General features: G+C 44.9%; 1 protein-coding gene across 4 annotated transcripts in view; it reads left to right on the forward strand.

The window, feature by feature from the left end:
* The window catches only part of CUNH2orf88 (chromosome unknown C2orf88 homolog), a 52,744-nt gene that overhangs the window by 26,465 nt on the left and 14,129 nt on the right, over window positions 1–12,150 (forward strand). Inside the window, exons 1-2 of one of the 4 annotated variants that reach the window (XM_063259440.1) lie at window positions 5,647–6,531; window positions 7,578–7,611. The exons of 1 other annotated variant lie outside the window; for it this stretch is intronic. In XM_063259440.1, the coding sequence (XP_063115510.1) occupies window positions 5,663–6,262 (600 nt within the window). In that variant the 5' untranslated portion in view covers window positions 5,647–5,662 and the 3' untranslated portion in view covers window positions 6,263–6,531; window positions 7,578–7,611. Of the gene's footprint in view, window positions 1–5,646; window positions 6,532–7,577; window positions 7,710–12,150 lie in introns of those variants that run through there. 2 more of the 4 variants (XM_005007640.3, XM_063259441.1) reach the window with 2 other exon arrangements.

Here is a 12,150-nt window from a genome sequence, read left to right on the forward strand (position 1 = left end):
TGATCAGAACTGTTTCAAAAGTTATAAGCTGGCACCACTCATAAACACAATTCAAAACCACTAAAAAAAATATGTGTAAACTAAATTTGGAAATTTATTAAAAATAATTATAACCAAGTTTTATTTATGCTAAAAGTGAAACATTGGTTTAGCATTTAAAAATGTAATTATCACATCAACAGACCAAACTAGAGAAACCATTTGAGCATCTCAACAGATGGAAAAAAGCCGAGAAATGAACCACCCATTCATGAAAAAGTATCATAGAAAATGATGAATACAAGGGAGCTTCCTTAATCTGTTCAAAACAAAAAATTGCTATATCCGATAGCAAACACTGTACTAACTAGTAAAACAGAGACATCCTTTTAAAATCAGGAAGAGAAAGAATGTTTCAATGGCTACTTCTGTTCAGCTATAGCCTGCAAGAAAAGACAAAATGATATAACGAGTAGAAAGGGGAAAAGTTTTTCAAATTGAACATGATTGTGTACACAGAAAATTTCCCTGACCAAAATACAAATGAACTGTTTGCCTTTTAGCTATCCCTTAATATATGAGACACACAGCTGTGTTGTGTGGCCTCCTGTGTGTGGCTTGGGGTGGGGAGATGGTTTGGAGATAGGACGGTCGCACTGGAAGCAGTGGCACTCTGACCGCAGTGTGACCATCTGGGTTTCACTGAGCACCAGACTAACACCAGAAATGGTCTGAGGCCAGAACAGTGGAGAACAGTTTGGCCCCTTGCAAGCAGATCCTAGAGACATCTGCATTTGCTATCACTCCACATCTCAGCAGGGAGTGTTTAGGCATCATGAACTGGGACCAGCTACTCCACGAGAGAGTGTGCATTCACCACGGGAACTTGGGTTAACTTGATCTACTTGGTGACACTGCCCAGGCCTAACTTGTTTGGGCTGAACCACAGCTTGTGAGCTGGGTGCCTCAGAGAAGGGAAAATGATTTTCAGGTGGCTGCACAGGAGGCTGTATGGGGGAAATATTAAGAGCCTTAAAGTTGTACAAATAAAATCAAAGCTACCACAGTATTTACTGTCTTTGAAGGTGAGAATATCAGAAGACAGTTATTCAAAAGTATTCACAAAAGAAAAGAGTGACCTTTGTCTTAGCTCAGGCTGGTGTAAACATACCATAACCTAGCAGGGTGAGTGGCACTTAAACTAGATAATGGATATATTTCTTGCTGTTTTGCATAGCAGGATGTGTGAGATCAGACTGGCAGCGTACTTGGGCTTTGTGAAGGCCCTCTTCCTGGTTTGCAGATGGCAAAGAAAGCTGTGCAAAGTAAGAAGGGAAGCAAGCTCTCAGCATCCTCTTCTAAGGGCACTAATCCCATCATGAGGGCTCCACTCTCAACATAATCATCTCCAAATACATTAAGGAATAGAGTTTCAACATATGAATTTGGAGGTCACAAATATTCAGGCCATTGGAGTCACACAAGGGCGAATCCTAGTAGGGTTACTTCTTATGATCAGATGTGCTGTAGATTTTTCTCCATCAATTGTGTATTGCTAAGAGGTCATTCTTCATCTCTCTATAGACATATATTTTTACATGTTTTCCAGGGGTTCCTGATTTTTATCTGTGATTTAATCCAAGCAATGTTACTTTCCCCTGTTTTTGTTTCCTCCCCCTTACCCTTAGCTTGGTCCCACAGATGGGCTATGGAATATGGATGAGTTTTAATTTTGGTCTTACAAAAGAGAAGATAACTAACACTAACTGCAGAATAATCCCTCTGAAGTTTTTCTTTGGATGAAAGAGCAACCTGTTTCCTCCCATGTGACTCAGTGGTGGGATAAGAGGGATGTTCTAGATTAGGATAATAAGGAGTTAGATTCGGTCTTTTCTGATTGCTTTAATTAAATTAGATTTTGAAGGTCTATCATAGTTCTTAGATAAGGTAGGTTGTTGACAAAAGACTATATTAAATTTCTTGTGCATGAAACCTAGGTAGTTTCAGGTCAGATAGAGTAGCAATTTCCTAGGAATTGAACTCCCTTTGGAATAAAGCGAGCCTCTTTGTTGGGAAAGAATTTTAATGTCAATATATGATAAGTTCTGATTAATTATCTTTAATTGGAAGTTATTCTTTTAAACTTGAGATGGTCATTTAGTTCAAAATGCGAAAGTTTATTCGGGATCCTGGGAAGCCAGTCAGAGGACCTGAAGACCTCATCTACCTACTTTCATTTAGAACATGGACTGTCCATCAGCTGCCCCTTACACCGGTAATCCCAGTTCTCTGTTGGACAGTGCAAATAAATTAGAAAAATGATAAGCAGTGAAATGTTCATACTGTCTAAAGTATTTTACTCTGAAGGTCCAAAAAAGACCTGAAAATAAAGTCAAAAGAGGGATTAGCAGCTATTCTCACCCAAGAACTCCTTAAAACGATCATTGGTCTCAGATTACTTCAAAAGGTTTTCAGTTTTCAAGGCAAAAATCACTTCAATGGATTTTTTTTCTGATTACAATTTAGTCAGTGTTTACTGTAAACATTTTTTTAAAATTAGAAATATAAGCCTTTCACCTAAATTCTTAGTCCCTTTAGACTTAATAACCTAGCCTCTAAGATGACTTCTCTTTTGAATTCTATTTTTATAATTTTACTTGTATGGTCAGTAATTGGAAAAAATTCCATTTACTTGAAGTGTATAAACTTAATGGACAGAGGTTCTGTTAAGCTTACAAAGCCTCATATCTTGGTAGGTGGTGGCAAGAATAACCACAGAAAGGCTAAGTTTATGGAGGTAAAAAGTGGCCAGGAAAAACCACACATCTTTTATGAATTCTTTTTCAAGCACGGTAGTAACTGAAGCCATTATACATATTTTTTCATTGGATTCCCTGCCTCCCTTTTTCTTTCACACGCTCCCTTCCCTTCCCATTCCCGGGTGTCCTGCGCGCCCAGCCACCTTGTTCTTTAGCTCAGGCCCTGTACTCCTACTCTGTTCTTTCCAGTCATGCATGATGGTGCCTTGTGAAAACTCACACACTTTTCACTGACTACTTATGATTTCCATTTTGAAACATACTCTGCCTTCTCCTACTGTTGTGCATCTGCAAGTGAGTTTGATAAAGATATACTTGAGTTCTTTCATAACTGTAATATCTTTGAGGCTGGCTCTTTATAAGCATTACCCATATGATTTAAAATATACATGGAATAAATCCTTGTTCAGAAACACAGAAGCAGTGGAAAATAGTATCATACCAGCTGGTTCAAGCCAGGTATTCGACCACTGGAAATACACAAGTTTGGGGAACAACCCGTCTTCTTTCCAAATTTCAGTAACTTGTGCATGGATTGAGAATTGGGTAGGAGGACTCCTGCCTAGAAGTCGGATGTGTTGGAAAGCAATAAAGAGTCATGAAGGGAACATTGGCTTTGGGCTCAGCCCTATGCTCGAACTGAATTCTGTCACATGTTAGTGATTACCTTTTCCATTTCCTAAATGAGAGAGTACATAAAGGGCTACTATGGCTCACTAAATATTAATTATCACTATTTGTCTCCAGCTTAATAGCTGCTGCCTACACCCTCTGAGGTAGGTAGCAGAAAGTGAAATATCAAAGCCATAGAATACTCTTACATGGAGAGACAGTTTCTTATGTGGAGTTAGCTGGACTTCTTTGAGTAACAGTTTAACATTTGGCAGTTGATTTGCTTTCTAAGGAAAAATTGTAACCCAAAATTGTCTCCTAAAGACCTCAGCAAGTCTTGCTCTGTCCCTGCAGAGGACAAACACAGACATCAAGACGACGCCTGTGGTGCTGTGATGATGTAATCCAAGCTCAGGCACTCATGAATTCATACTGCAAAACAGATCCTAAGATCAGAGAGCTTGGCTTTGGAGGAATTTCCTTAGAGACACAAAGCTTTACTGTCCTTTTTAGAAAACTCCCTTTTAACACCCTAGATTGATCATCTAACTTATGGTTCAGCCAGACCATTCTGTCATGAGCCATAATCAGCAGTCCCATGTTAATTAAATCCCAACCTTCCTGCGGTGACTTCTTTCCACTGTTTCCGGTGGTGCCCACCACAGCAATGTAGTGTCCCGGGCCCATTCAGACCTGCTCTTAGAGATCTGTTCTAATTTCCTTTAACTTCTCCAGAGTAAGCATCCTAATGTCTTTAACTATACTGCTCTGCCACCCCACTTGTCAAAGTATACGTGTCAAATATTAGCTTTGATTTAAATATCGTGAAGCTAATAAAAACGTGAAAAATCCAGAATTCCAGGGGAAACTAAACTATAAAGCTGTGACAGATTGTTTTTAACGATCAGGGCAGTGAGTCATACTGCAAGGCACATATGCCCCAAGGGGAAAAATGCACTACAATATGAATTTTTTTTAACAATATAAAACGAAATAATAAATTTTGGAGCAGTGATTGTTGCAGCATTTATCTGGTTTTTGACAGGGTCCCTTATCCACATTCTTTACAAATATATAACAGTAGGCCAGTGTTAATGTTGGGTAATCTGATGACCTGTCTTTGATTTGGGGAAATGTTAAACAAAGCGGTCTTTTACGAGTGTGGTGAAGGTGCACAACTAGATTCTGGGTCCAGAAACAGCTGGGAATAGGATGAAGGGTGCAGGAGAAAAGGGTGAGGGGCCGTTTCCACCCCCTCGGCTCACTCTCCATCAGGAAACACCCTTCAGTGTCTGGGCTGCAGAAAGTCACAGGCTCAGCACACCACCTCTGCTTCTGGATCCTTAGAGCTTTGTGTGGTGAGAGCCCCCGCTAGGGTCTGCTATGAAAATGCATCTGCTGCCTTCTCAGAGAAGATATCTGGGTCTCTCAGCCAAATCTAAATAAAATCTTAGCACATGCAAGATAAGTGCACTGTTTTAAAGATACCATTTTAGCTTGAATATATATGTTTAAAAAAACAGCACATAGATCCTGGATCAATGAAAAAGTATCTCTAGAGTAACTGTTTTTTTAAAAAAATAACCACTAAAAGCTTTCCTTCCCAAAGATCAGTGTACTGTGGAAAGGAGGTAGGATCGCAAGCTGAGTTTCCTCGTCCGCCATGCCTAGTTCCACCAGGCTCACATCCAGGAGCTGTCTTCCTGTCTGTCTCCTCGGCTAGTTAACTGCACTGCATTTTCGTTTTCTTCTGCCTTCCCAATTGGCTGTGATTTCCTTTTCAGACCTGAGCTGCTTTCTGATTTGGGGCGAGTGGGATGGGTGGTCTTTATAAATCTTTCCCATGGTTTCATGCCCCTCTGGAGCAGACCTGTAAGCCCCAGCCTTTGCAGACATGAACAGTCCCAGGCCTGTCCTCACTGTTGCATTAGCAGAAAACCAAGTCCTAACCTCTGACCCTCCGGGGTGCCAACCCAGAGCCCCGGGGCAGAGAGGTGAGGCCTGGTGCAGACCCTACCGATTGGGGCAGGGAAAGGGTAAGGTCACTTCACTACTTGGAGTAGTGTAAGCAGAATTAATTTGTATGCATCAGACATACATCTGTAACATACATCTCAGAACACATGCACGGAACCCGGCTCCGTTTGCGTCCAGCTGGGCTCAGGCCAGCGCGTTGAGTGCAGTGAGGTTCTGGCCCCGTCCCTTGGGCAGGATCCGCACTGACTCATGTACTGTAGAGCCCGGCGCACAGAATGGTCCCTTTGTGGCTGTTCCTCGGGCTGCTGTGCGGCCGCAGTCACGCGGGGCGGACGGGTGGCCGAGTGACGGCCGTGTGTCAAGGCGCGCACCCCGCGCTGCCGGGGTCAGCAGTGGCCTCCCGAGAGGCTTTCAGGAAAAACAACTTGGAGGACCGAAGGCGGGCGCAGGCCGGCGGGGAACGCACACGGCCACGCGCACAAGTGTTCGGGCGCCACAAGCGCCTCTGCTCTGCGCGCTCGTGGCGCGAACGAACTGGACGGGCAGCCGCGGGGCGTGGGGTCCGGCGGGTTCCGCCTCCCGCCCGCGCTGCCCCGCAGTGCTGCCCCGAGCACCTGGGTGCCCCGGCTCCCACAGGGAGCGCCTGCTCTCCCGCGGCCCGGATAAGGGCGCAGCGGCGAGGTGACCGCGCGCGGGGCGGGTCCTGCGTGGGAGGCGGGGAGCGCGGAGCCCCGAGCCGCCCGCCCACCTGCCCGCGACTCGAGCTCCCCGGCGGCGCCCGCGTCCCCCTCGCACGGCAGGGCGCGGGGCGCGAACCCGCGGGGAGCGCGCGGCGGGCGCAGGGGCGGCGGCGGAGGCGCCGGGAGCGCGGGTGAAGGGCGCCCCGTCCTCCACTCCCCGGAGCCCTCAACGCTGTCCTTGGGACCCGACGGGACGGGACGGGACGGGACGAGGCGCCCAGGGCGAGGCGGAGTCAGCGGACCCCAGGGCCGCGGTGGGCGCACCTGGGTCTTGCGCATCCCCGCGCCGGGCCGCTGCTCCTGGGCTGGCGCTCGGGGCCGCTCCGCCCCACACCCCCAGCCGCGCGTCTGCTCCTCGGGAAGCTCCTTCCCCGCCCTACCGGGGAGCTGATGCAGACTTGCAGGTAAAGATTCGCCTGGACGTTTGCTCGCGGAGCCAGGGTGGCTGCAGCCCTAGATGAGCAGGGCGTCCGCTCCCGCACTCGTTGAGCGGCGGAAGAGGACCTGGAGCGGGGACGTTGGAAGGGGAAGAAGGCGGGGTAGAGGCGAGCGCCCTGGGCCCGAGAACCGGGGTCTGCGAGCCAAGCGGGGCGCCTGGCATTGCTCCTCGAGTGTGCTCGCTGACCCCGTCCCTTCCCGCAGGTTGTAAAAACTGTGAACGAGTCAAAGACTTCATCCTTTTTTAGGATCTGACAATGATGCCTATCTTTAAGGAATCTTTTTATTATGACAAAGTAGAAATCAACCCAAAATTAACAGCTGAAATTTCCTTTTTTCCTTTGGATGAGTGTGGTTTTCTAGAGATGACATAACTATCATAAATAAATGGGAGGTAGCATAATTTAGGTAAAGCGGAATGGTTTGGGAGAATAGTTCAGTTTTTAACTGTACTTTGCCATTAAGCAAAAATTCCGAAAGTTAGCACAGGACGCCTTTAAAAGCGTAGCTCCGGGCGCTTCATGGTCTCCTGTGCGCTTGGCGGCGGGCGCTTAGGTGCCCGGAGCTGCTGCTGGCTGAGGTGTCCTTGCCTGCTGCTAAGAGTGCAGCCCTCTTTACCCGCGCTGACAGAGCATGCTCCAGCCTGCTTCCCCGAGGCTTTCCAGGAGCCCCACTTTTGCCCATAGCCATCCAGCTTTGGAAATTAGACCCAAGACATCCGCACAGAGGATCTGAAGTTGTCATCAAGAGGCTGGAAAGACCATGACCAAGAAAGTTTAGAAAAGTCTAAAGTGATGCAAAATAAGATTTTTGTTTATTTGATAGCCTTTGATTTTTATTTTTAAAATAAGAAATTTTATTTGATAGTCTGTAAAATGGGAATAACAGTAAATATGCTGTTACGGTTGTGGTAAGAGTGAAATAAATACTGTGCATAAAGTACTTAGTGTAGGTGCCCAGAAGGCAGCGCCTGTTATCATTACTAATCATGTTGATTCTTTCCTTATCCAAGATCCTCCTTTGTGCTAAAGACTCTTAACCCAAAATTGAATTCAGTGAGTCAAGTCCAGTTCAAAGAGTGAAGAGGAGTATATTTCTACCTTCAGATACTCAAAGTAAATGTCCTGCCGGCTTTGCTGTCAAGGTAGGCTTTAAGTTTTAAATCATGCAATAGAGCATTTGTTGAATTTGTACTCCACCCACTTCGATATGTTTTAATCTTGACTTTGGCACTCCTCGAGTTAATTCTGCACGTGAGTTCTCAGCAGCTCCCTGACCCTGTGTGAGGCAGGTCTCTCTGCTCTGCGGGATGCTGGGGAAGCCCGTTTCTGAAGTCTGGCCCCCACACCTACTAGCTTTGTGGTCTAAAGAAACTACTTTTCCGTATCATTAAAATGTGGCTAGAAACATCTTCCTTTCACAGTAGTTGTTAAATTCAGAGTACCGAAAGCACTCTGTCCTCAGTAGATATTGCTCAAATGAATGGATCAGTTGAACCCAGCGCTGTCTCACCATATACTGTTCTGATCCATAGATTGGTCTACTTCATAAGGATAGGAAAAAGTTTAATTCAGTGCCTTGCTAAAAGTAAAAACCTCATATAGCCCCTAGCATATTACAAAAGTAAATGTTAATTTAAAAGTGAATGCTTCTTAGTGAGCTGCTAATTCCTAGACATTGCCAAACCCTCCCCCAGTACTACCTATTTATGATTAAGAGACTGTTTGCCAGAGATTGATGTCAAGCTAAATAGTCTGTAATGCTTAGGAATGCTAATAATTTTCTTCAATTCCAAGAAATAAAAGCATTGCTGATGATGGGGATTGTGAGACCTGGGCCTCCTGCCCCAGGTTTTCTGGAGAATATCAGAATATGCCCAAGCTCACACCTGAGGGCTCACAGGGGTCCCTGGTGTGTGATCACCAGAATGTGAAGACACGGACTCTTCAAAGTGATCTCTTGTGCTTGCATCTTTGAGCTGTCTTCATGAGGTTTTTATTCCTTCCAGTTTGAAGCTCATTTGCTTTTAAGGCAGCAAAACAGCTGCTAAGTAGTTGTTTTCTTTCTCTAATTAATTAATATACCATCTGCTTTTTGGATGAGAACTTTCTGACTGGGAGCTATTTTCCATTGCAAGTATACAGGAAACAATATGCATGTAATTGGTGGAGAAAAAACCACTGTGGTATTATAATTTGAAAGCACGGGTAGTAGCTAATAACTCTGATTTTAAGAATTAATTTTTTTCTTAACAATTAAAGGTTGTGGGGCCAGTGACGCATCTTAGTGGCAGGGCACTTGCCTAGCATATGTGTGGCCCTGGACTCCATCCCCAGCACTGCAAAATAATTTTTTTTAAAATCATGAATTGTGAAGCAAATGTTTACCAAGGAGCTAATGGTGACAAATTTGTGAAGCTGGATGGGGAACAGAGACACAAGTATGCAGGGATCCTAGTTCAGAACCCTTTAAATGTTGCAGTGGTCAAATGAAACCCTGGCCTGAGCACTGCTGCAGGTTTGCAGCCTTTGCTTATAAGCGTCGTGACGTGGGAGAACTGTAATGCAGGCACTTGGATGTCAAGTGGCCAGACCTTAATACCATTCATGAAGTGCCTTGATATGGAACTGTTCTGTACAAGGTAACGAAAGGAAAAGTGACTCCTTCCTGCCTGTGAGGACCTCGCTTGAGGAGCTGACATTTATAAATTAAATAGACACCAGTTCCCGAAGGGGGAAGGCTGACAGGATTCCAGGTCTGTCTGCGTGAAGGAGATGGGGCTTCCCCTGTCCTTGAAAATAGTTGCTCTCTAGTTTAAGCAGGGAAGAGGGAAAGGTTGCTGGGGGAGATAAGGGGGAGCTGGTGTGTTCTAATTTAGAGAAGGGTTAGGAGGAGGAAGTGAGGATGGGTGCAGCAGGACAGGAGAGGGGATTTCCCGTGCTGGTGAGGAGTCCTGTGGGTAACACGAGAACCTTAGTGTGTTTAAGTGTACCCTTCCTCCTCCTCCAGTACCGGCTTCAGCTGCGGACAGTAATCCCAATTCTCCTTGTGGAAAGAAGCGTAGCCTGTGGTGAATGACTGACTAAGCTTTAAACAGCAAGCTTTGTGAATTCTTGGTTTTGACCTAGATCCTAGTGGACTTAAACACTGTGTCTCGCTGTTTCCCTATCAGAGAAATAGTTCTTTTCAGTGTTTCAAGTTGAAGATACTGCTGCCTGGAATTTAATTCAGGGCTCAGTACTTAATACTCTTTTTATTATACTTCTTACTTTGCTAAAGTGAATTAGTTTCATTATATAACAGACTAGGGTTGATAACGTAGAGAAAAAAACTCTCCTAAGTCCCTAGGGTCAGTGACCAGGGCCTGTGAATCAGATTTATACAGGACAATTAGCATGATTCAAAATATGGCATTGCATGATTCCAGGAGATAGATCAGGGCTTGCTTAATGGACAAAGCATGCAAAGGTTCTTGATCAGGTTTTACTGTTTATTGTTAATCATTTTATGAAAAGTTTCATAATGAAATAAGACTGACAAATGTTATTATACTGTATTGTTATCTTCAGAGTAGTAACTCAGAGCAAGACCTCAACTAAAGATACTCTTTTTTTTTTTTTTTTTTTTTTTGGTCTTTTTCCTTTTTATCGGTACTGGGGATCGAACCCACGACTGCCTGCTTGCAAGGCAGGCGCTTATGCCGCTGAACTAAATCCCCAACCCCAACTAAAAATATTCTCACAAAAAACATAACACAAATTCTCTTTTCAACAAACTAAGATAGTATAAACGAAACAAATTAGTAAGTATTGAAATATTTTTATGTAATGTGATTTGGGCAAGTATTAGGACTTCTCCCTCTTAACTCTTTATCTCTATTTTGCTCTCTGTGTTTGCATGTATGAACATCTGTACATACTTACACATATATAGTGTTTCTCATAGGAGAGAAACCATGTATCCTGTTTAAGGTTGTGTCCTTAATTTGTATCCATTTACCTACAGATGCCTCAAGTTTATCTTTATGGCATTGTAGTACTCCATCGTGTATAAAACCACATTTTCCTTATGTGTCCATCTGCTGATGGGTGTGTACGCTATTTCTGAGACCTAACTATTATGAACTGTGCTGCTGTAAACATGGATGTGCATATATCCCTGTAATATGATTTTAACAGAGGTTGTACTAGTTTACATTCCCACCTACTGTGTAGAAGATAACTTTTCCCCACCTCCTTGCCAGCATTTGTCATTAGATGTGTGGACAGCAGCCACTTGTTCTGAGTGCTCTTTGGGCCCAGCTCACATCCAGGTTGTAGCTTCTTGGAGCTGTCTTCCATGGCGTGTTCCCTAGGAGCCTCCTCCTGAAGGCTCCACACTACAGAGCTGGCAGGGGACTGGCACCAGCAGCTGCACGGCCATTTCTGAGAAAGCATGGGGAGGGCGGTACCTGACCCTTCATGGACTCCATGCTTTGAGCAAAGGCCCACAGTGACACTGAGAACCCCTCAGAAGGGCACCCCCTCCTGTGTGCTTGTGTGATGGGCGCTGTCCATGCAGGGAGGTTCAAGGAGAAGGGGAGGACAAGCTGCTGCATTTGTTTTGGGTAAATTAGCCACCTCTTAAGGGGGAAAAGGTAACACAAATTTAAAATCCTCTTGGGCATGCACCCTACTTATGGCCTGAGTAAGTTCTCTCCTTCCCACACCTCTTATTTTGTTATTCCCTCCCCTGCCCCCTCCCCCAGCACCGGGGGGGGGGTGGGGGGTTGAATCCAGAGCCTTTGCACCGAGCTACATCCTCAGCCCTTTCCTACTTATTTTTGAGATGGGGTCTCAGGTGTCCAGGATGGGCTTGAACTCGCGTCTTTCAGCCTCCGTTCCCAAGTGTGCAAGCTATTCTCATGGACATGGGTCCTGAAAACACCGTAGACGCTTGGTACAGTCCGCCTGCTGGTTAAGGTATATTTTCATAGATAGCTCTTCCATCTAGCATGACATTATCAAGGTATAAAAGATGCTGACAAAGATTTCTGACAAATTACATTATTTAACTTTTATATTTCTGTAATCAGCCAGTAAAAAATGACACAAAAGCCAAAATAAGTTTCCTGGCTGGTATCCAGGATTTACTGTATCCTCCAGCTGATGGCCATTGTAACTTCCCAGCCTGACAGACCAAGAGTCTAAAAACAAACTCAGGACAGCTGATCCTGCCCGCTGCCCCAACACAGGTCCTGTGTGAACTGCCACAGTACTGTCTCACCTTAGGGCTAACTGGAAACTGTTTCTTCATTATATTAAGTAGACAGAGATTACACAAAGCTTTTTGTTCAATAATTTATAGGCTTGCACTGTAGTTGCCTACAATACATATCAAGAATCTGAACAGCAGTAATAATGGACAGCTGATTCTGTGGACCCCACCCCGGCTCTGACTTGAGGAGTTTTGGATTTTGGTGGTGGTGCTGGGCCCTGCATGTGTTAGTGTGCAGTCTCTCTCAGAACCACATCCTGGGTCTGGATCAGACCTCCCTATCCATGATAAACCTTAAATCATAAGTGGCTTCCGTGGCACAGAAAGCA

This window comes from Cavia porcellus, unplaced genomic scaffold, assembly GCF_034190915.1.
Source record: "Cavia porcellus strain 051 isolate PalLab524CR breed Dunkin Hartley unplaced genomic scaffold, mCavPor4.1 scaffold_12, whole genome shotgun sequence".
NCBI classification, from domain to species: Eukaryota; Metazoa; Chordata; class Mammalia; order Rodentia; family Caviidae; genus Cavia; species Cavia porcellus.